Source organism: Cololabis saira, chromosome 8, assembly GCF_033807715.1.
Source record: "Cololabis saira isolate AMF1-May2022 chromosome 8, fColSai1.1, whole genome shotgun sequence".
Taxonomy (NCBI): domain Eukaryota; kingdom Metazoa; phylum Chordata; class Actinopteri; order Beloniformes; family Belonidae; genus Cololabis; species Cololabis saira.
The window spans coordinates 20,981,556-21,003,795 of NC_084594.1; the positions used below are offsets into that span (position 1 = coordinate 20,981,556).

Sequence of the window (22,240 nt, forward strand, 5' to 3'; positions counted from 1 at the left end):
CCTCTGCCTTCTGCCCAGAGAGAGATGGGACAGAGTCCAGGAGATCCAAGTGACCCTGAACATGAAGAAGCAAATAGTGATAATGCTTGGGAGAAGGATTGTAGTAAGAAGGATAAAGTGTCACATCTGCTCCTGAGGGTATCTTTGTTCATACAATCTAACCTCCCTTTGGGATTAATAAAGTATAACTGGACTGAAATCAATTAAATAATCCGTTGATGTATAGTATTCAGCACACTCCTCTGCACACACATAGCGTATACAGCATATATGCGTAAACTAAACAACACACATCCTGAAATTCTTTTATTGTACAGATTAGGGGACAAGGAGACAGTAGTCAGTAAAAAAAATAAAATAAAACTCAACAATAGACTAAAGAAGAGACAAATGATGAAAACAGTTAATAAATAGGCCTATTGTTTGTTCCCCCCCCCCCCCCCCCCCCCCCCCTTTCTCACACTAATCATTTTATTTATTTTGAAATTCCGAAGTGGAAAACTTTTTGCACACCGGATTTACAGAAAGGTGCATCGGAGGAGGAAAGCTGCAGCCAAATTTAAAAAGAAAACTCCTGCACACCTTCTTCCCGCCGTACGCCGGTGAGAAGAAGGTGTGCAGGAGTTTTCTTTTCATTTTGAAATTAAATTTAGTTTTCAGTAGTTTGTTGTGTCTTCAGCATGACAGTCCACATTTTCAGATAAACTTTAATCAAGTCTAAATCATGTTACGTAGTCCTAAACAACAAAAACAGATGTGACAGCTTTCACTGTTAAAATATAGCTTTATTAGTTTCGTTATTACACAGTCGCAGCACTTTTGCAGACAACGTTAATCATAGAGATGTTCACCGCTCACACACAGACACGCAACTGTGACAGCCTTCCAGGTGGAGAAGCCATGCCAGGAAAAAAAACAAATAGAAATAAAAATCTGAAAACATTATGGGGGAACAATGTCAGTCAGAGGTTAAAATAAGGAAAAGTACATTTTACTGTAAAATTATCAAAACCAACAGGAGATCAAATAAATGCCCTGTAAGTCCTCTCCTTTGTCTTGATTTTCAGCCGGAACACAAGATTATAACGGAGCTAGATTTACTGATGCATGATAAGTCCAGAACACACATTTCACATCTCACAGCCAAGACTTTGTTGCTATAAATGTAGCCTTTGATGCTGTTTGAACTTGTAAACAGTGACTTCTAATTCTTAGTACATTTTGCATTTGCAAGAACAGAGCTATTACTGTTAAAGCGTTCGCAAAGACAAAAGTAACAGACTGTTATAATTGCAGACGCCACGGACAGCAGAGACTCGATATGCAGCAGAAACATACGCAGCTACCAGTTTAGCATTGATGAAATCAGCCAACGTGTGCTTTGCCTATTTTCTTGCGAGATGAGTAGACTTGTTCAGTTCCCTCTACTTTACTTGATTTAAGGTATTATTAAGAAGGTGTAGAATGAAACAGAAAGCAAGTTTTATAAGTGCAGTATCCAGTGAAGAAAATAAACTCCCAGTAACACACCGTAGTTTGGACCCACTACAAGGGAAGCACAAAAAAAAGGAAGTAATTCTCCAGCATTGAAACGATGGCATTACTATCTTTTATTTACAGATATCTCTGGTACAAATCTTCCTCTAAAATACATTTGTTTTGGGTTAGGAGTCAGTTTGCTTAATAAAATAAAGTTTAGCCATCATTGTGATTGCTTTCGGATCAAAAACCCTTCAAGGACATGCAGTTTGTCAGTGTAACCTTCACATGGTTATTATTGCTTAGAATTGAGAGCAGCGTTAAGATTTGGCCTATTTTTTTTGGCTATTTATAATATCCACGTAAGACATAACCTTTCAGTTTATTTGTGCAAATCTAAAAATGTATTTTAACATGGTCAAATGCATGCAGCAGCCCTGCCGAGTCCAAAAACAATACTGTCGAGACGGAGCTGCTTCTCTCAGCTGGCACAGAACGCAGGTAATCCTCAAGCATGAGTTCAGCTCTTACGTACCTCCCTGTAGCAGACCAGACTACAGTGTGTGTGTTTGTGTGTGCATGATACTGATATGGTTAGTCCTGGTTCTTGCAGATCTGTGGGAACTCCTTGTAGATCTGCTGTATGATCAGCTTATCCATCTGTTTTGCAGTGGCGCTCCCTTCGTCTTCTCCTGGATCTTCCTCCTCCCTGAGAATCCTCTGCAGGGACCCCTGCAGGTCAGACAGGCGGTGCTGATGCTCCAGATAGTCCGTCGAGCGCATTATGGAGTGCATGAGGGAGAGATACTCCATCCGAATCTTCACAGAAAGGGACACAGAGCCGGTGTTAGTAAAGGAGCTGCTCTGGTGTTTGAGAAGGGCGTCATCTAACCACGCTGCGCCAAAGGCTGGGAAAAAAAAAACCCTTAGCTGAACCTCGACTAGGGCTGGGCGATATATCAAGATTTTAATATATATCGATATATTTTCAAGCGCGATATGGTACGAGACAATATCGTTTATATCGGTTATTAAAAAAATAAAATAAAAAAATAGGATTTTGATATAGCTTATTTTTTTGACAAATTGACTTGAAAGTTTTATTTGAGATTTGCACAAATGTTTTGTTATTTGCACAACTGTCAACCTCAGTGGAAAAGTCTGCCTGTTACTGTCTACATTGTATTAATTGCAGTGTATTTTAGTTTAATTGTTATGCAGGAAAGGGATATTTGTTTTATTTTATTCAAGAAGCATTTTTATTCTATATATGCAGGCAGTTTATTTTTATTTCATTTGTTTTATACATTTTGATATTGTGCAGACCTCTGTTAATAAAGGTACCTGTGTGACATTTGGCACGAGGCATTGTATTAAAACTGACTGTTTTTTTAAGGGTTTGCCTCAGAAAAAAATGAAGCTAACAGAGATGCTAACAGAGATGCTCTGCTATAATGCTTTGGGGGAAACCCCAATTATGGCACAGAAAAAATATCGATATATATCGAGTATCGCCATTCAGCTAGAAGATATCGAGATATGACTTTTGGTCCATATCGCCCAGCCCTAACTTCGACTCACCTTCTCTCCAGGTGAAAGATCAGATATTTGTCGAACAGCGATGTCAATCATCACCATCATGTCAGTGCGGTAGAAGATGTCAGCAGTCTCCTGGCTGGCAAAGACATCCTGCAGAAACTTGAGCACCGCGTGCGGTGCAGGAGGGGTGTGTTTGAACATGCACACAGGGTCGTCTGGAGAGGAGAGAGCAGCAGATTTTGATTAAGCAGAAATAGCTTCATGAAAAATATTAAACAAAAAAACGGTGTTTCTTACCGCCTCTGTTCAGGAGCAGCAGCACTTTCTCTGTCAGGATCTTAACGTTTTTCTGCTTCAGTTCCCGCATTATCACGTTGTTGCTGGGTGCTGTCAAGGCAGACAAAATACACAAACATGTGGCCCGAGTAAAGCATTTCAGATGAAAAAGTCTTGACACACACGAAAAGGCAGTAAGAACAGCTTTTCCTGCTTTTACTTATCAAACTGCTGAGAATAAATAGCCAAGTAGGCCATTGTCACCTGTGTGGTGCAGGTTAAAGGCCAGCAGGAGGTTGAGGAAGATGTCAGGCAGCTGCTCTGTGGGATCAGAGGGAAGTCCATCCTCCACCACACCCAACAGAAACCCAACAAAGTCGGCGTTCAGGTGCTCTGAAAGTAGGGAGGGTCAGGATTTTGTCTGTGGTTTTTCTTCCTGCACACACACTCATGAACTCAAAGCACAGCTCACCAAGAACAGGCAAATGTTTATATGCCATTTAAATCTGTCTTAACACAGCGTATTTATGAAACAATAGAGATTCGTCATACCGTAGTGATGATACGGCACCTGCTCGCCCATTGCGAATATCATAGTTAGCACCAAAGCTGTGTAACACATCTTCTGGTGTTCTGGAGGGAAAAAAAATGTTTATTGTCACCAGATCAAAAGCATGATTTTCTTTTTTTTGTTAAAACAGCATCCAAGAAAATCTGGCAGAAGTAAAAAACGTGGAGGACTTTGTGAAAGTTGAGGAAATAGTTCTATTGCTCAATAATAATGATTGTAAAAATCCAAAGATTTGGGGGGAATTCATCATCTATGTGATTATACTTAATACATTCAGAAAATACCTTTCTGGGAACGATTTGTAAAAGTGCAGAAAAATAAAAAAGGTACTTGTCACAGACCAATAGGAGATATCCATACTTTAATTTCCAGCCTATGTTGAGATGGATCCTGTTATTGAAATGATTGTATGATCTGAAGAAAACCTCAGGGAACAGCCGTCAATGAACGCAGCCTATTACCACGTCTATAAAGTTAAACACTACCAGGCTGAAAAAAGTAAATGAATACACGGGTAGGAAAAATATGTCCTACAGTCTGATGAATCAAAGTTCATCCAAGCACTTAATTAATTCCTCAAAGTTTTCATGGATGCTTTTATGAAGAGTGATACAGAAATATGCCCACCCTGTCTGTCCGTCTGCAGGTCCCGGGCCAGCTCCATCGGCAGGATGGAGTTAAGGAGGGTGGAGATGAGAGCAGCATCCAGGCTGCACATCGCTCCAAACACTTTGAGCAGAAGCAGCCGCAAAGACACACGAAGCTCCTGCATGAAGGCATCCATGAGCCACTCTCGAGCAGTCGTGCATGTTTTGTACACATTACAGACACGTGTAATAGCGCTACGATAACACAGGTTCAATCCCATCAGAGATGGTTTACAATTATGATACCAAAGCTAGCATACTTCTGGAACCAAGATTTATTAATTTTAATAAAAACTAAACGTTAATCTTACCATCTGATAGTATGAAACCAGGGAGAGCACATTTTCACAGTCGCCAGCCTTGCACATCCTCTTAGACACTTCTGGATCTGCATCAGTCTGAGGGGAAAAACAACAACAAAAAACAGCAGCGTCTTAGCCGTGTCATCAGACTCGGACTGGTCCTGCTACGCAGGAGCCCATTAACTAGACTCTGAAAACACACCAACCCAGATCAGCCTATCAGTCAGCGAACAGAATATTTATCAGCCTGCAGGGTTTAACAGATTCAGCTCTAAAGCTCACTGTCGGATCTGTAGAGTCGTCTGAGCCGCTCTGATCCCATCAGACACATCTGGTATTTACAACACAACATCTGGATGTGTCCCAGGTTCACATCCCAGATTTACACAAAATAATCATATTACAGTCACGATATACAGTAGTAACCCAGAGACTCAATCTCTAATATGTTGAATTATGCCGCCTAAAATCTTTCCTCGCATCACTGAAAAATTGTCTCTCCTGCCACAGTATTGTATTTATTTTTCAGGGGATATTTAATAATTTGAGGGTCAAAGTACCAGATCAATATTAATTTTACTTATTTTGTGATTGAATTTTTTTTTTTAAATGTATCACCTCATGTGTTATAAACAAGACATGATAAAGTGATCAGCTCAGAGTCATACTGTGATTTTATTTGTATTTTTTTGATAATACTGTTATTCACCTACCTTTAAATTACTTTATTGCATTATAAGAGTTACTAGACACCCCCCCCCACAAAAAAAACACTTGTTTTTACCAGTATCTTCAGCAGCTCCTCGAGATAGCAGGCGATGAGGGCATGGTCTTCATGAAGCGCCCAGCTGCGCTGCTGAGAGTCGTCACGGTGACGGGCGAGGTCACTGAAGATCACCTCCAGACGCTGCTCATCATGACACACCTGACCCTGGGGCAGCGCTGAACCCAAGTCCTGCAGAGCCATTCAAATCAGCACACAATCAAAATCCACTTCACTCATCAAAGTGAAAAAAAAGTTAATTTGATTGTAAATGTAGTTGGTTAGTTTATTCTTCACGGCTCAGGTTGAAATTAAAGCATTTTTCTTCTCCAAATTCAAACTTTGGCCACTAGAGGGCCGTCCATCAAACTATGATTGCAGTGCAGAAACATTAATCTCTGATTCACCGACCTATTTACCTATTAGTTTTCAGCTCAAGGCGTGTTTTTCTGTTTTTACACCTGGTAACAACAGCTGAGGTATTCGGTCTACTTTTGCCTGGTGCAAAATATAAAACTGTTCAAAAACTAACTGCATCACAGTGTTAAAAGGGGACAAATCAACATTTTCTGTTGTTTGTTGCTGTGCAAGCAGGAGAGAGGGGATCTATAAGAGTTTGTTTTGTTTACCCGCCCACTGCTGCTGAGTAGCAGAAATAAAGAAAGACAGATAAATAGATTAATATTTTAAAGAAATGTTTTGGTGGTGGGCGATTTAACGTAGCAGGTAGAACCGACACGGACTCATTTACAAAAAACAAACTGTGGTTCTTTTGTGATTGTACAGTGTAGTCTAAACTCAGAACATGAGTGGAGAGTGACAGCAGCGAGCCTAGTCCTGTTTTAAAAACATGAACGATGCATTGATGAGCATCTCAGGACTTTTCCAACCCAAACCCACCCAGGGCTTTTAATGTAACGTCACCATGACCCAAAATGTGAATATTACAAAGTAAAAAATGTGCCAAACCTGCTGCCTTCTTCACATAAGAACACTTTCTTTCTGCATTTTAACTTGTACATGCTTTGGACAAAGAAAACCTGTAAAACTGAGGAAAAGCAACTGAATCAATAACCTGTGGTGCTCAAAACCATTCAGAGCGGAGATGGAAGCAGCTGTTTCACTGTTAAAAGTCTCTTGAGTTATTTTTTTCTGTCCAAATGTATTATTTTGTGATTTTAATTGCATTTTTTAGTTCTTTTTTCATCTTTCTTTCATCTCATCTGGATGTTTTTGCAGATGGAAATTTCAATGTCAGCCTCAGTCGTTAGGGATTAATTAAGTTCATGAGTCTGGTCACAAAATGCGCACGTGTCTATGTAAATAAGAGACGCAGCGAAAAGCTGCTTGTATTTGTGACTTTAGGTTACAGTTAGTCTAAAGATAGAGAAATACCGCCCAGGAAACATCCAGCAGCTTATGCAGCTTGATGTGATGCTTCAAAGACTTAAAAAAAGACAAAAATTGAGGAAATGATACTGTATGAGGGGTACTGCGGTTCAAAATGACTGGGATAAGTTCTGCTAAATGCAAAGCTGTAACTAAACTGTAAACTGCCTCAGGTCCAGGCAGCTGAATGGTGTGGTGGAATCAAATCTGACCTTGCTCTCCACGAGCGAAAGCAGAACCTGCTCCAGAGCAGAGGAGACTTGAGGTAAAGCGGTCTGCAGATGGCCCACCACCACGCCAACGGCAACCCGGGACAGTTCGTAACTCAGGCCTGTGTTCTTCCGCACCAGCTCGATCAGTTCAGCTCCAATTGTCATGGAAACCGGCTCAGAGGTGGTGGGGCTGCCAGGGGGGCTCTCGGCAACAGACTGGGGCGCAACAGGCCATTCAGTTTCTGGGGGTTTCTCCACAGCGAGCTGGACAGGAGCAGCGGGCTGGGGGGGCTGAGGCGCCGGGCTCTTCTTTGCAGGAACTGGCAGAGGAGGAGAGTCAGACGGCTGCACGTCTGGAGGCAGCGCGGGGGGCTTCACACGGGATGGCACAGGAGGAGGGGGGGTGCTGGAAACACTTGGCAGACTGACAGAGGAGACCACAGAGTGGGAGGAGCCAGACTCCGTAGAAGTGGTGCTGATCGTGAGAGAAGGAGCGGGGGACGGAGGAAGAGAGGACAGTCTGGAGGGGACGTCCGGCTCTGCAGAGGGAGAAAGCTCCGGTTACAGAGAGGACAGAGAACGAATAGTGTGACCTGACTAAGAATAGAGTGTTTGTGCAGTATCGACCCGCAGTAGGCAGCATCAGCAAGAGCACCGTGCTGCAGAGCACTTGCAGTGGATGTGTGGGGGATTTCAAGTCCAACTAACCTGGACGTCGATAGTTTCTCTGTTTTTCAGGAGGAGGGGGAGTGATTGGAGCAGCACGTCGGGGCTGAGACGGCACCTGCAGGAGGAGACGCATGCATGACTGGGTTAATGAGCCGACAGGCCCCGCAGACCCACAACAACAGACATTCACGGACAAACAGCTGACATGTGCTTTTCATTCAATAAACAATAATCTAGAGCAGCTGAACATTATTACAGTAGATAACTACAATTACATTATTTTCATTAATAACAGATCTGATAATTATTTTCTATATTAAATCAACATTTTTTGAAAAACTGAAATGAAAAGTGATTTAATTCATCCTTGAAACCTTGGTTACATTACTGATGATCATTACTAATGATGGCATGTTAAACTTCACGTTTTTTTGTCAGCTGTTACACTTATGTCCTGTTTTCCTCTTAACTTTTTTTTAAATATGTTCCAAAGCTTCCATCTTTACTCCTAAAGGTGCTTTGCTATTTGCAATGACCTAAAGTATGTTTATATAGACAGGAATGTTATGCTTACAAAGGGTTGATTGCATAAATACCCCACCTCTCTGCAGTGGTAATACTTCTCTCTTTTTTAAAAACTTTTTGAATTGTCTTAATTGTGACAGTGTGGATATAAAACAAGCTTGGACAGGATCAGACGTTTGAGTACTGTCACTGCTGTACTTCTGCATTCTTGTTTCGTTATATCTTACCCCCTAGAGTTCAACTTCTGTCACTTTATGAGTCAAAAAAAAAACCTTATTTTTTTATTATCTCAGCTGTCTGTCTACCTTATTCTCTTTTGGCTGCATGCCCGGGTCATCAAAGGACGACCTTGCACCAAACTCAGCAAATTATAGCACCGCAATAACGTCAAGCTGAGAGTTCAGCTGGTCAGCATGAGGACATGATAAGTGTTTGCAGCCATCATCTTCAGCTACTCCAGGGGGTGACAAACCATATCTAGACCTGATGAAACCTACTGAAAACCCATAAGCACATTTACCTGATCACAGATGTGTGAACCAAAGATGACTATTTACCTGGTAGAAACCCTGGTCTCCCTGCATGTTGTCCATGCTTCCTGATAACGGCATGCTACCCTGCCGTCCATAGTCCCGGTTAAGGCCATTGGGCGTAGTGGGGGTTTGACTAAGGGATATTTCACTGCTGGATGATGGAAGGCCTTGTTTTTGTCCGGTGGAGGAAGAACTTCGTCGAGCGAGGGTTTCCTTTCTGTGATGGATCAGCTTTCTGTGAAACAGGAAAAAAAAACAGTCACTCGTAAAGGGCCCACATGTCTGCGTCGCTGTATTACATGACATTTCTGGTGTTCACTTTGACTGACTGTAGAACATCTCGCTGCTCAAGATTGTATTTCCCTCCGTTCTTTAAGGCCACATTGTGGATTCCCTCGATTGCTCTGTCAATAGACAACAGCACCTCATCCTGCTCTGGAGCCTATCACAGAAACAGATGGAGAAAAGAAAAGAGTGGGGGTTGGAAGAGATCAAATATTCTTTTTGCATGGCAGCATGCACATTTATTAAAGTTTAAATTTAACAGGACATGGCTTGGGGGGACCCTTGTGACTTAAGGCAGAAAAAAAACTAGGACAGTTATCTAACTACAACAGCCTTTAAAGCAGAGTCACACGTGTGCAGCGAAGCCTCACACATTACTATAGCTCCACTGCCATCCCATCAGGAACAGCAGCAAGCATTCCTGTCCTGCCAGTGCACATCAGCCTCACACACACAAGCTCCGACTAGTTCACTGAAGTCTGCATCCCTGCAAACATGAATACATCACTAACCTCACCTGGGCGGGACTGAGAGAAAAACAAAGTTATTTAGGGGAAAGCAAATTATAAGAGCCAAGATTCTTGAGCGTGACACCAGGGGCGAAAATCCCAGGGGGGAAAGGGGGGACAAGTCCCCCCCATTAGTAAAGCTGTCCCCCCCTAGAATAATTTGAGACAGAATTAATAATTTTGGAACAATGCAGTAGTATTTAGTAGTGATGCACCAAAATGAAAATTTGTGGCCGAAACCGAAATCGAAAATAATAATAAACAGTAAAATCTCATTACACTTAAAACAGGACTCATCACTGGAAAAAAACAACAATTTTCACCTGTTTCAAGTAGATTTTCACTTGAAATAAGTAGAAAAATCTGCCAGTGGAACAATCTTCTTATTACAAGCAAAACAATCTTGTTCCACTGGCAGATTTTTCTACTTATTTTAAGTGAAAATCTACTTGAAACAGGTGAAAATTGTTGTTTTTTCCAGTGATGAGTCTTGTTTTAAGTGTAATGAGATTTTTTTTAACTAAAACTGAGACATTTTAACTAGAAATAAGACAAATAATTCTTGTTAAGATTTTGGGTTTTTGCAGTGTATTATGTCAGATGTGCTGTATTATTGCCACCTTCCACCTAATACCATTGTTTTGTATCGCTCTAAGAAAGGTCTTCTGCCTGTTTGCGAGATAGAGATGAAAATGTCAAAATGCTGTATTAAAGGAAGGCTAAAACTTTTATTCCTTGTCCCCCCCCTGGATTTATTCTCTAAAATTTTACTGTTTATTGTCCCCCCCCAACTATGAAATGGGATTTTCGCCCCTGCGTGACACAGATGCACAGCAGCAGAAAGCATGAACCTCTTGGTGAATCTGTTTGACCATCCTCTGCTGTCACGTCCTATCCTCCTTTCCTAAATCCCCTCCCTGTCCCACCCCGTATCTACTTTCTGTTGCTGTACTTCTGGGGCACAATACAATAAAATAAAGCCACATGATGCGGCCTGTCCAATAATGTAAGGCTTTTCGGGCAATTGTGTGTTTTTCTATCCGAGCAGCCAGCTTTAACATGGCCTGCGCGCTGGATCTGTCTCCCCGGATCCCATCAACTCAAATCGACGCAGAGCTTACGCCGTAGGGTACGGCGAGCGGCGACGCGCACAGTACCGTAGGCTCTGCGTTGGTGTAACGCGGAACCATAAATCAGCCTTCAGCGTCACTGCGCATTCACCCCGACAGTCGCCCCTCATCTCTACTGATTCAAACCAAAATACTAGGTTAAAAAAAAAAAATAATAATAAATTAAAAATGGTGTACCTGTATTTTTTCGATGTATGACGCAGGAATGTAGCCGGTTTCCCCCGTGCTACTCAGGGAGCCCAGCCACCAGTGTTTGTTGCTCCTCTCCAGGATTAGGAAGCTTTCTCCGGCCGAGAAGTGCAGCGAGTTGGGCTCCGAGGATCGGAAGGCGTACAGGGATCGGTACATACTTTAATGACACTTCGATGAGGTGAAAAATGACTAAATACTATCTGAGAAATGTACACTTAAGAGAAAGAGAGTTGTATCGGAAATATATGCTCTGCTGGGTGTGATTCAAAGAGCAGAGAAAGGCATGGCTTCGCTGTATCACATACGTCTATTTACAATGTCGCCCGATCATCTGACTCGGACCGCCGGTAACCACCAGAGGGGGCGCTGTTGCTCACCACACACGCCCACTAGACATTTTAATCAAAGGCAGAGTCGCATTAGTAATTGTAGGCTATCGTTTTTTTAATTGTTTTATTTGCTGCTTAATATTTCCATTTCTTTTTTTTGTGATCAAATGTTTTTATTTATTTTTCATGATTTTCTTATTATCAAAAAATAATCAAATAACAATTAAAATTTGTGGTATGGAAATAGAAAGAGTATATGAAAATAAGTTCCTGGGGGTAAAATTGATGATAAACTTAGCTGGAAATCACACATAAATAGTGTAAAATCAAGAATGTCTAAAACCCTAGCAATATTAAATAAAACAAATTATTTTTTCTGTCAAAGAGCACAGTTTTTGATGTATACCTCACTCATAGTTCCATACATGACTGTGGAGGTATGGGGTAACACCTATAAAACAAATACAAACCCTATTTTCCTGTTACAAAAAAGAGCGTTAAGGATAATTAATAGATCTGACTATTATAAACCAACAAATAATCTTTTTAAAACCAATGTTTTGTCTTTTTTAGGTTTAAAGAGAAAATGGATCTATTTTCCGTTGCTCGGCAACGGAACCAAGCTGCGCCTGCCAGGTGTTACAGAGAATTCCTTCCCCCCTGTAAACATGTCCGCCGCCGTCTGTGCCGGATTCCTCCTTCGGAGATCCATGCAGGGATTCCTGTCCTCCAGGACTAACCCCGCTTTCCTCAGGTACACTGGCGTTTCGTGAAGAGGCGAGTGAGTAATTTAGTCTCAATAAAGCAAAAGCATAGCCCAAACAAATGTAGTTCCCTTCGAAACGTGAGTAAGAAGCAATGACTTTTAAATGCCTTATGCAACGTGCGCATTTGCCTCAGTAGATTGTTATGCAAAGACGTTTTGTTGTAGATGTGCCATTATTGTTTTGAGCTATTTTGCAAAATGTTTGCAATCGAAACACTTTTTTTTTCTTCGCCACTCTTCCATGTTTTGTTTAGTTAGATGGATTCATAGCTGTCAGCTATCCTGCTCTAAAGTGCTGACTCTCTCACCTCAAAACTGCTGAAACAGATCTAATGCTTTTGGCCTCTAGGCTTGTCAGTAGTTTCGATTTTTGGCCTTTCTGTTAAACTAATATCAGCTATGGTTTACTCCCTGGTTTTTCAAGAATAAAAGTGATGGGTAAAGTACACAAATAAGACCAAGCTCTCTTCACAAGCACACACCGTTTCCTGATCAAAATCAATCAGTATATCTCAGAAAATTGTCTTTTTGGTTTCTATTTTAACTCTTTTTTTTCCCCCCATTTATCTTTCTTTTTTTCTTTCAGCCCATTCTTGTCCCGCGCTCATAGACTGGAACCTGGAGACGATGAGTTGTACCAGCGTACCACAGTGTCCATCATGAAAAAGGAAGCAGACGTTGGGATAATGATCCAGAGCTACAGTCCAGCTGGATTCAATGTCGATGGAAACCGGGTGTTTGGGCCATGCGTTCTGCTGCCTCCTGCTATTTTGCAGTGGAATGTGAGATTTTTATCCAGATTACACATTTTAGTTTGTTGCATCACATGCTTACATGTGCTCAGTTTGAATAATTCATTGTTTAAAATGCCCCTTTCTGCAGGTTGGCACTTATAAAGACATCACAGAAGACAGTGTGTCACTCTTTCACATGTTGGAACCAAGAATAGGTAAATCGCATAAAATCCCACTGACACCAGTTTTTTGAGTCATCCATATGGACCTTTTATGATTTGTGGATTTTTGCTTAACTCAACTGTTTCTAACGGTATGACTCCAGTTTCTAACCATTGGTTTTTCATTTATTTTCATGGGCATTTTCTATTTTCAAAACATATTGGTCTGAATTTTCTTTCTTGTCCCTTTGCCATCTTCCTTGGTCTGAATATACATTTCGTTTTTACAACTTTACCTTCTTTTTTTGTTGTTACGCTCCAAATTTTAGATACAGCTAACCAGAAATAACCGTCATTGTTGCGACATTTTGTGTTGCATTGCCTTCTTGAAGGAGTTGACTTGAAACTGTGGAAATATATTGACACAATGTCTGCAAATCTCCTCTCCCAGGGACAGCATGTAGATTGATAATAAATGTAGCTCCAAAATTGACCCTTGAAGCACCATCTCCCACTGGAGGAGTGTGAATTGCCAAGTTAGCAATGGAAAAAGACTGTTACTGTTAAACAATGAATGCAGTGCAGTGCAGTGCAGTGCAGTGTTACATTATTATGAACTTAACCAATCAGAAAATGCTGGGATCCTGTGCAGGAGGAATGTTACAAACCTTTTCAGTAAAGTCATTTAAGAAAGATTTATGACTTGAAAGAAAACTATGGGATTATGTTGAATATTTTCAATGCGATGCTCAATTAGCTTTGGCATTTTTAATCTCTCTGTTAACAAGTTCTCATCAGGTCTTTTAGAATTAGTTACATCGTTTAGTTTCTGTGTAGAGAAAAGCATATTTATATCTATACTTTTTGTGTGTACACATTGTTTTTTTAATCTGCTTTAGGCTCTGATTCACTTTACTTTTGTACTCTAGAGGAAATCTGTTCTCTAGTTTTAGTCTCCACACAGTAATTTATGAGTTTCCTTTAAATGGTCTTCTAGTTGTTTCTATGGCATAACAGAAAGATACTTGTACTCATGTTTATTTTTGTTCTTTTCGTCTTTCTTCATGAAGAGATTCTTATACTGGGCACCGGTGCACGGCTGGAACGAATAAATCCGTCAGTCCTGGCTCTTCTGAAGCGTAGAGGCATTGCTGTGGAGGTGCAGGACACGGTAAGTAAGAGCAGACTTGCTGCAGTCAAGCTTGCTGGTTAAGGAAATGCGACGCATTTTAACGACGACTTTGAAACTATAGATGAAGTAAACTCAGTTATCCTAAATTACTTTCATATGTTTTCTCCTTTCATGTCAACTCTTTTGCAGCCGAATGCATGTGCAACGTTCAACTTTCTGACCAGTGAGCGAAGACTGGTTGCCGCTGGTCTGATTCCTCCTTCTCCCAGCACAGCCCTAGAAGTGAAAGAGGACTAGGTGTTGAGAAGTCTTCTGCATGTAGGAAATATAACATACCATTGAGGTTCTCTGTCAAGTGAGATGGTCATTCTCCTTCTGAACAAATGTCCCAAAGCAACAGAAGAAAAGAAATCAAATCCTTATGTTCAGTTATTCATATAGATGATCATGTCAAAGCAGCTCTTGTTAAAATATGACCTCTCCGATGAGATTATGTTTGAGATTTTTCTCAAACATTTGTACATGGATTGCACATGAAAATGTAGCACAGTTTGTTTTTAAATGTTTAGCCTGACACGTGAATACAATTGTGTACTTGAAAGAATGTAATAAAGAGATACTGTATTCTTGTATATAAATCCAAGTCTTTTTTGTATATGATGTGTGATGAATGCTGTACGCTTAATAACTGCAGTGCAATGGATTCACCTTTTCAATGTTTCCTATAATTGTTTGTCAAAATAATTTCAGCAGTTTGTGGATGTTGGTGGAGACTGCCCTCGATCTGGATAAGCCTCTTTGCTCCACAAGTCTGTCCGTCCTCTTCCCGCAGCAGCACTGCCCGTGCACCATATGACATAATTCAATGGCTTTGTCCTTCTCCCACATAAGCCCCACAGAAAGGAGAATCCACAAATCCTCTTCACATCGCTGTGATTCATCTCTAATAATCTGCCTCGCTGGAGCGTCTCCAGAGTGAGTCGTTGCATTTAGAGCACCTCATTCACATGCAGCTGCAGCTTGATCAATTTCACCTGCTTCAGGTAAACATGAGTCGTGGAGTTGCTGATTAAATACAAAAGTGATCTAAATATGAATCACCTTGAGTCACCTCATCTTTTATAATGTAGTTTCATACAAAACACACACTGATTGATATGATTTCTTTCTAAAACAGTAATCAAGTCTTGGTTTCATTTCTGTCAGGTACACGTCATGTCAAAAATTCTTTATTTTTTCATGGTGAGAGGAGGTTATTGAATTTCACAAACTATAATGTGCTCATGACGGGCTCCAGCTGACCTGTGACCTTGAATAGGAAAGAGAACAGTACAGCAAAAAAGCCTTACTGATTTACTGTTGAATTATTTATAACAAAACATTGCTGGTGCATAAGGATGAAACTAAGGAATACACAAATTAGGATGGCTTCTCAACAGCTTCTCATAAACAAAGTTTCTTTTTTTTCCACAATAAAGGGGAATTAATAGCAAACATCAGGAAGAAATAGACGCCCAGCATTAAACAACACACACACAGTTCACTATACATGCTAAATGAACACCCTCTGCATTACAGCTCAGCTCAATACTGTAAAATCATTTGGTTCCTCTTTGAAAGGTCTTTTTCAGTCGTCATCAGAGTTGCGAGACGTGTGTCGAGACCTCCCGAGGCAGAGCTCTGTTCCTGTGAGCCGGTGGTACATGTCTTTGATGTCCTCACACTCACTCTCAAAGTGGCTTGTGGCGTCATACGACCGGGATACGAATATCTAAAAAAAATCACTACTATCAACACTCATTTCCACTTTTTCAGCATTCATTTTTGTTTTGTTGTTGATGAGTCCTCTACCTGGCTCTTCTTGCCATCCTCATTTGGAACTAGCAGATTGCTGGTGGACACAAATCTAGAATAAAAGCATCAGCAGAAAATTACATAAATTAGATTGATGCAATGCCGCCAAAATAAAAGCAGTTAAATTGATAACTATGAAGTGCCACTAACTTTTGCATGATAGGCTCGAGAAGCTCCAGCCCTGGCTGCACCTCTTTCTCTGGGTTGCTGGTCTCTGCAACTGTGCTCACCGTGGCTATGTACATCCCGTCTGAGGACACATTGTGGCTGTAGGACACTACAGATATGTAAATGTCTGCATGGGCAAAATGGAGAGTGAAAGAGAGGGTCAGCCAGGAACATTTAAACATTAGATCTAGGTTAAAGTTGTCTCACATGTAAGCATATGGAAGGTAATTTAGTTGTGAAATGGTGCATGTGTTACTCTGATTTATTTTCTGGTTCTGAGGAACTAGGTACCTGACTTCCTTTTAAGCTGCCCTTGAGGGATGATGATCTGACAGGAGCTGGCCTCGTGAGTGTTTTTAACTGGATGATTTAATAAACAAATCACTCTAATGACACGCCCCACCTTCCTGACTTTGTTGGGAACGTAGCTGGGATCACAGATTAACTGTTTACAGTGGAACAGCTGTAAAAAAGGAAAAGAGTGGGTTAGGGTCTGAGTGGACAGTACGGTAGTTCCCCCGGACATTTAAGCAGAACGTCCACAAGAAAGCTTGCATCAACCTTTCCCTCCGATTTGACAGCTGTCACTTTGCCATTGTCCATCACAATCTCATCAACCGCCCGGTTGAGCAGGAAGGTTCCTCCGTACTCTGCACTCAGTCTGAAACACACACAAGCACAAATGAAGCAAACTTCCTGCACTTTGGTGGACTGGTCTGGTCCGACTGGTCTGTGGGCCCAATGCAGAAAACATAACACTTGATGGGATGGAAAATCTATTTCCAGTCACTCAGACCAATATTGTGTCTGTGCCGTTTGGGTTCAGCTGTCTTACACAACTGCAAAGATCTTGTTTTGAGAACTGCATGTTATTCTGATTAAAACTAACCTGCTTTGTTTTGGTTAAACCGCTGTACTAATAACTCCGTCACCCCTGGATCGAAACCTCACTTGTACGTTTGACCCTTTTGGATGCAAAACATAATTTTGAGATTCTCCATCTGGACCCATATTGCTGAATCTTTATTTTAAAATGTTATGATATTATTTCAGTCTTATATTTATACAGAGGTATTAGATACTTTTTTTTCCACAACACAATATTTCTATAAAAATAAAACCTATACTATTAAAACCGTTTAATGGTGGGTTTTATGAAATCTCATGAATATTTTTTTTTGTGCTTTTTGAGTACTATTCTCCGATGTTGACTTTTCTGTTTTTCAAGCTGTTGTGTTTCTTTTTTTGTTGAATTTTGTAGTGTTTTCCACCTAGGACCCAACTTACTATTTAATGTATGTTACCATTTTTCAGGAAGACGAAGGACCACAGGTTTTTGAGGCAGAATGCTGAGGCTATTTCAATGAACAAGAAGTGAAACTAGATCTTTTTCATAAACCACTCATGAAGAAATCCCAGTTGCTTTGATAATTTACATGAAACTGCTGTGAAAGTGCGTGCGTGCGTGCGTGCGTGCGTGCGTGCGTGCGTGCGTGCGTGCGTGCGTGCGTGTGTGTTTGCGTGCGTGACCTACCTGGCAAATCCCTGTGGGAGTTCCCCCAACCCGTACAGCGGGTATATGTACGGACTGGTGTTGTGGCGAGATACACACTCGGCGTATAGCCTGATCCGGTTAATAGTGTCCGCACAAGGCTGGTCCAGGTAACTGCAAGGGGAGTAGGGGAGAGAGGAGAGTCATTTTTTTGACAACTTGTTTCAGCTCTGTCTGGTTTACAGTGTACTTAAGTTTTGTATCCTACCTCTCATTGCAGTGTAATGCTATGGCGTGACCTGTGAACTCTATGACATCTTGTCCCAGGTCAAAGCGACCGAACATTTCCTGGGACGTGGTTTTGTGAGGATCCACGTCCTGGTGGGTCCGGGGGTTTGTCAGGTCAAAATTCAGGGCAAACTGCAGCAGCTTCTTGAACCTCCTCTTGTCAAACATCCCCATCAGATCTGAAAGAAATATATGTGTATATATGTATACGTATATTTTACCTGCGCGAGGAATTTCCTTCAAAAGAGCATAATTTTTGTGCATTACCCGAACCGTGGGCATCTTCTTCTGTTACAGGGACTTTGTGCACTTTTCCTGCCTTGTATACATAGCCGCCTTCAACAACTTTGAAATCCATATAACGAGTTACCTCAGTGTGCACCAAGATTTTTACCAGCTCACCTAATGCAAACACATAGAAGATGATGAGACATAATAGTAAAATGATTAGCTATGCATTGAACAAATAAAACCTGTTGAATGAAATCCAATAAACATTTACCATTTGCAAGAAAAAACTTGGGGACGAGGTCAACGTTCCACTCTTTGCCCCGGTCCATCGATGTAGGAGGACATGGAACCTTAAACTTCTTGTACAACTATTAAATTCAACATAACATAAAGACCAGTCAGCATTGCAGCATTTCTGCATCGAAGGAAGAGGTGCCCATGCCTGCTGAATGAATTTAACACACCTCCTCGAGTGGAGAAATAGACGCGCTCTCTCCTCCATAATAGGGATTTTTGTCTATGTGGAGAACCTTTTTCCCACTAAGAGACATTAATCCGGATAGGACACATTCCTGAAAGGAACAGTAAGGAAGTGGGTCAAATGTTGTCAGAATCAGCAGTTATCAGTTTGGATCAGATCAGGACTAGAGAGATAATGTAATTGTAATAAATCCCTTTTGACAGTCATCAGGAGCTCAATGGATCTGGAACATGATAGTGTTGTATATCCAGTCATTTCAGTGGAGGGAAAACAACATTTCATTTTAAAATGTTGAGAGAAAAGTATTTTAAGTGAAGATACATTTGATCATGATAGAAGTTATCCTCAACTGTAGAATTTTTGTTGAAATTGTATTATTGTCAATTTAATTTCTGAGGTAAAAAATTGGTTGTTGCACTGATTTCTTAATGCACGCTGAGAATAACTCAGTTTGTATAGCGAGGTGGTAACAATGTGTGTGATGTTTGCAGGAAATATATCTTACATGCTGCAGCTTAAACAAGTGTCTTTGGTTTGCTACCTTTACGTGAAAAATATTTCTGCCAGGCACTAGGTGTGATAGACTTTTCTTAAATCAACAGGTGATTATTTTACAATAAACACAAGCTTTCTTACCTTAAGTCCAGTTCCAAGCACTATAATGTCATATTCCTGCATCCTGAAGGTGTTTGTGTGTGTGTGCGTGCATCAAGACACAGGTGCTATGGTGATAAGTGTCTAATTGCTTTGTGTTCCCCTTTGCCATAATCTTCTTAGGACTGACACATCGATGCATTTTGTGTGTGTGTCTGTGTGTGTGTCAATAAGAAAGAGATTGACTGAGAGCTTGTCACTGCAAATTGAGGTATTAAATTAAGATTCAATTGTGAATTGGTGTTTGGGATAAAGAATTTGGGGTAAAAGAATGTCAAGGTACCTTTTTCAGGTTAAGAGTCTTTCACTGAAAATTGTCTTACATCAGAACGTAACTGAGTATAAATTAAATTTCAAGAGTAACAATATTAGTTTTATGGCTCCATATTTTGATGAATGAAAGGTTTCTGGCCGAAGAAAGTACCTAAAAGAATCGAAACAATTGAAAGTTGACTGAGGACTTAAACCGCTTAGAAAATTGCACAGGATGATTTGGCATTAGAGGCTTCTGATAGGCTAACTGGAATCCTTTTAGTTGATTGGAGGTACAGTTGTGAGTCTATTTTAAGACACAACTCCATTTTCAACAGCTCAAACAATAATGCACACGCTGTGAACACTGTGGGAGCACACTACCATACTGCTCAGGAAAGAAATGACTTCTGTGTCCCTGAAATGAAAGTGCTTTGTTGCAAAATGTGCACCCTAAAATAACAACTTAGAGAACTTATAGGGATGCCGGCCAAAACCAGGAGGAAGGCATCATTATCCACAGTAAACGAACGTGAGCTAAAAGGCCACACAGCATTGGATGCTATAGAATACATTTAGCAAAAAACGTCGGGATAAAAATACAGATTTTTCTGTTTTGTGGTCTGATGAGGATAGAATTGAATTGTTAGGTCACAATGATCATTTTTATGTGTGGAGTAACAAGGAGGAAGCGTACAGACTAAATAACACCTTCCCATCTGTTATGAGGGTGGTGGCAGTATCATGCTGTGGCAGCGCTTTGCTGCTTTGACTGGTGCATTTCACCCAAATGATGTGGATAGACTGAAGCAAGATATCACCACATTGTTAAGCTTCACAGCTTTGCTATTCCTGGTTAAAAAATTGTTTTTGTGTTTTAGTCTCCACTTTGCTGTTTTGATACAGACAGACTGATTTGCTTACTTACTCGTATAAATTAGATAAGAGATACAGAAGCTCAAGAGTGTTCTCTGTCAGACAATGGGGAGTGTGATGGCATGAGGTAGGAAATACTTCCTGTATCTGTGACTATGAGAGTACAACTAAGTAAATTTGGGCACTCTGCAACTGGTCTGTCCTATTGCAGTTTAGCTGTTTGAAGTTATATAGATATTTTGATGTCTCTGTAAGAGAGAGACCGAGAGAAACAATATATACATATTTTCATACAAAAACCTGATGTTCAGAGCCTGGAGCTTAAAAAAATAGATTACTGAAATTTAAAATGGTGCAGCAACACACAGCAGACAAATATGAAGTTTAATGCAGTGTTTAGACCAATTTAATATTGAGTTAGGGAGCCTGACAGCCTGATGGTAAATAATCATACGGAGCGTGATTTGTTACAATAATTTGTGATGGTTTACTGATGAGTCTAATTACTTTAAGAGTTTGAGGCAGAAGATGATAGCTAGATAGATAGATATTTGCTTGTAACTTATATATATAGGGTTGCCAACCGTCCCTTGAAAAACAGAATCGTCCCGTATTTATAAATACGCATCCCGTATTGAGCTGAAAAGGGACGCACTTTGTCCTGTATTACTGTGAGAGTCAAAAAATAGTCATAAAATGCCAATGGAAAATGGCATTGAGCTGTTGAGTTCATCCGTTTTTTTTTTTTTCTGTTTTACTACAACTGTAGCCTACAGTCATGGCCTTTGAGGCACAAATATGTTTCTATAAACTTTCTGTTCGCACTTTTGTTAATGCACTAAAAATGTGCACTATTACAGAATGGATGCTCTGCTTTCTTTCTATTATTTTATATTAATTTATACAATTTTAAGTTAAGCAGGAGAGGTTTCTGTTTATGAAAAATACTTATTTTATTCAGTTAATTTTGTTATTTTCTATTAAAGTGAATTGCTGAATAATAATTTGTTTTCCATGTGTTCATGTCATTCAAAAATATGCATCTAATTCAATTCAGGTTCGAGTCAAACAGTTAAAAAACCGTTTCACTCACAAAAAAAGGGGCTAAAAAAATTCACCACGCCATGAAGGGTGAAAGCAATCGGGTTGGCCGGCCCTGCCGATGAGGTGTCCCTTATTTATTTTAGAGGGAGTTGGCAACCCTACTTATATAAGGCTATAACTTATCTGTGGTGATAGGAGTGCACATAGTCAAACAACTACTCAAGAAGGCTCAAGACAGTGGCTCAGACCCTTATCTGGCTCTTTTGAGTTACCGAGCCTCACCATTGGAACATGGTAAATCTCCTGCTGAGCTTCTTATGGGACGTAGGCTACGCACCACTATTCCCTATACTGCTCAACAGAAGAAGTACAAGGAGGTTAGACAGAAACGGAAACATCTTCAAAAGAGACAAAAAATGAACTATGACAGGTCATCCAGATGTTTAGCCCCACTGGCTAGACATGACACAGTGAGAGTGGAAGATTCCAACATCTGGAGCAAAAAAAGCTACTGTGCTTGAGGAAGTCAATCCAAGATCATACACTGTCAAAATGGAAGATGGACAGATCCTGAGGAGGAATCGTAAGTGTTTGCTGAAAACACAAGAGACACTGCAACAGCCTGAAGGTGTTGTCGCCACATCAGCTGACCCGCCACCTCCTGTTACAGATAGCAGTGTAAAAGCTGAGGAGACCAACACATCATCTGTGCTGCGAAGATCTGCACGCAGTGTTAAAGCACCTGATAGACTAAACC

At 40.6% G+C, this 22,240-nt stretch overlaps 3 protein-coding genes across 3 annotated transcripts; 1 reads left to right on the forward strand and 2 right to left on the reverse strand.

Moving 5' to 3' along the window:
* Window positions 1–656: 656 nt before the first annotated feature.
* LOC133448526 (NCK-interacting protein with SH3 domain-like) lies at window positions 657–11,355 on the reverse strand. The gene is made up of 13 exons (XM_061727129.1): window positions 11,007–11,355; window positions 9,235–9,347; window positions 8,930–9,140; window positions 7,887–7,962; window positions 7,179–7,717; window positions 5,599–5,769; window positions 4,824–4,910; window positions 4,493–4,631; window positions 3,847–3,927; window positions 3,559–3,687; window positions 3,316–3,405; window positions 3,061–3,233; window positions 657–2,298 (listed from the first exon to the last, which is right to left on the reverse strand). The coding sequence occupies exons 1-13, from the start codon at window positions 11,175–11,177 to the stop codon at window positions 2,074–2,076; spliced, it is 2,205 nt and encodes a 734-aa protein (XP_061583113.1). The 5' UTR covers window positions 11,178–11,355; the 3' UTR covers window positions 657–2,073.
* On the forward strand, window positions 11,338–14,786 carry ndufaf3 (NADH:ubiquinone oxidoreductase complex assembly factor). The gene is made up of 6 exons (XM_061728274.1): window positions 11,338–11,368; window positions 11,924–12,104; window positions 12,703–12,898; window positions 12,999–13,065; window positions 14,082–14,182; window positions 14,333–14,786. The coding sequence occupies exons 1-6, from the start codon at window positions 11,338–11,340 to the stop codon at window positions 14,438–14,440; spliced, it is 684 nt and encodes a 227-aa protein (XP_061584258.1). The 3' UTR covers window positions 14,441–14,786.
* Window positions 14,787–15,356: 570 nt separating this feature from the next.
* On the reverse strand, window positions 15,357–19,405 carry zgc:112334 (uncharacterized protein LOC619199 homolog). The gene is made up of 11 exons (XM_061727130.1): window positions 19,294–19,405; window positions 18,641–18,748; window positions 18,448–18,544; window positions 18,213–18,347; window positions 17,926–18,124; window positions 17,700–17,831; window positions 16,727–16,826; window positions 16,457–16,628; window positions 16,148–16,292; window positions 15,995–16,049; window positions 15,357–15,914 (listed from the first exon to the last, which is right to left on the reverse strand). Exons 1-11 carry the CDS (start codon window positions 19,333–19,335, stop codon window positions 15,771–15,773), a joined length of 1,329 nt encoding a protein of 442 aa, XP_061583114.1. The 5' UTR covers window positions 19,336–19,405; the 3' UTR covers window positions 15,357–15,770.
* Between the last annotated feature and the right edge of the window lie 2,835 nt (window positions 19,406–22,240).

Coding starts and splice junctions, on each gene's coding strand:
- LOC133448526 (XM_061727129.1), bottom strand. CDS start 11,177: ATGTACCGATCCCTGTACGCCTTCCGATCCTCGGAGCCCAACTCGCTG. Junction 7,963..8,929: donor GAGACCAGGGTTTCTACCAG/GTAAATAGTCAT, acceptor CTCCTCCTGCAG/GTGCCGTCTCAGCCCCGACG. Junction 4,911..5,598: donor AGGAGCTGCTGAAGATACTG/GTAAAAACAAGT, acceptor TTTTCCCCTCAG/ACTGATGCAGATCCAGAAGT.
- ndufaf3 (XM_061728274.1), top strand. CDS start 11,338: ATGTCGCCCGATCATCTGACTCGGACCGCCG. Junction 12,899..12,998: donor CTGCTATTTTGCAGTGGAAT/GTGAGATTTTTA, acceptor CCCTTTCTGCAG/GTTGGCACTTATAAAGACAT. Junction 14,183..14,332: donor CTGTGGAGGTGCAGGACACG/GTAAGTAAGAGC, acceptor ACTCTTTTGCAG/CCGAATGCATGTGCAACGTT.
- zgc:112334 (XM_061727130.1), bottom strand. CDS start 19,335: ATGCAGGAATATGACATTATAGTGCTTGGAACTGGACTTAAG. Junction 16,629..16,726: donor CTGTCAAATCGGAGGGAAAG/GTTGATGCAAGC, acceptor CCTTTTTTACAG/CTGTTCCACTGTAAACAGTT. Junction 16,293..16,456: donor GCAGCTTAAAAGGAAGTCAG/GTACCTAGTTCC, acceptor TTGCCCATGCAG/ACATTTACATATCTGTAGTG.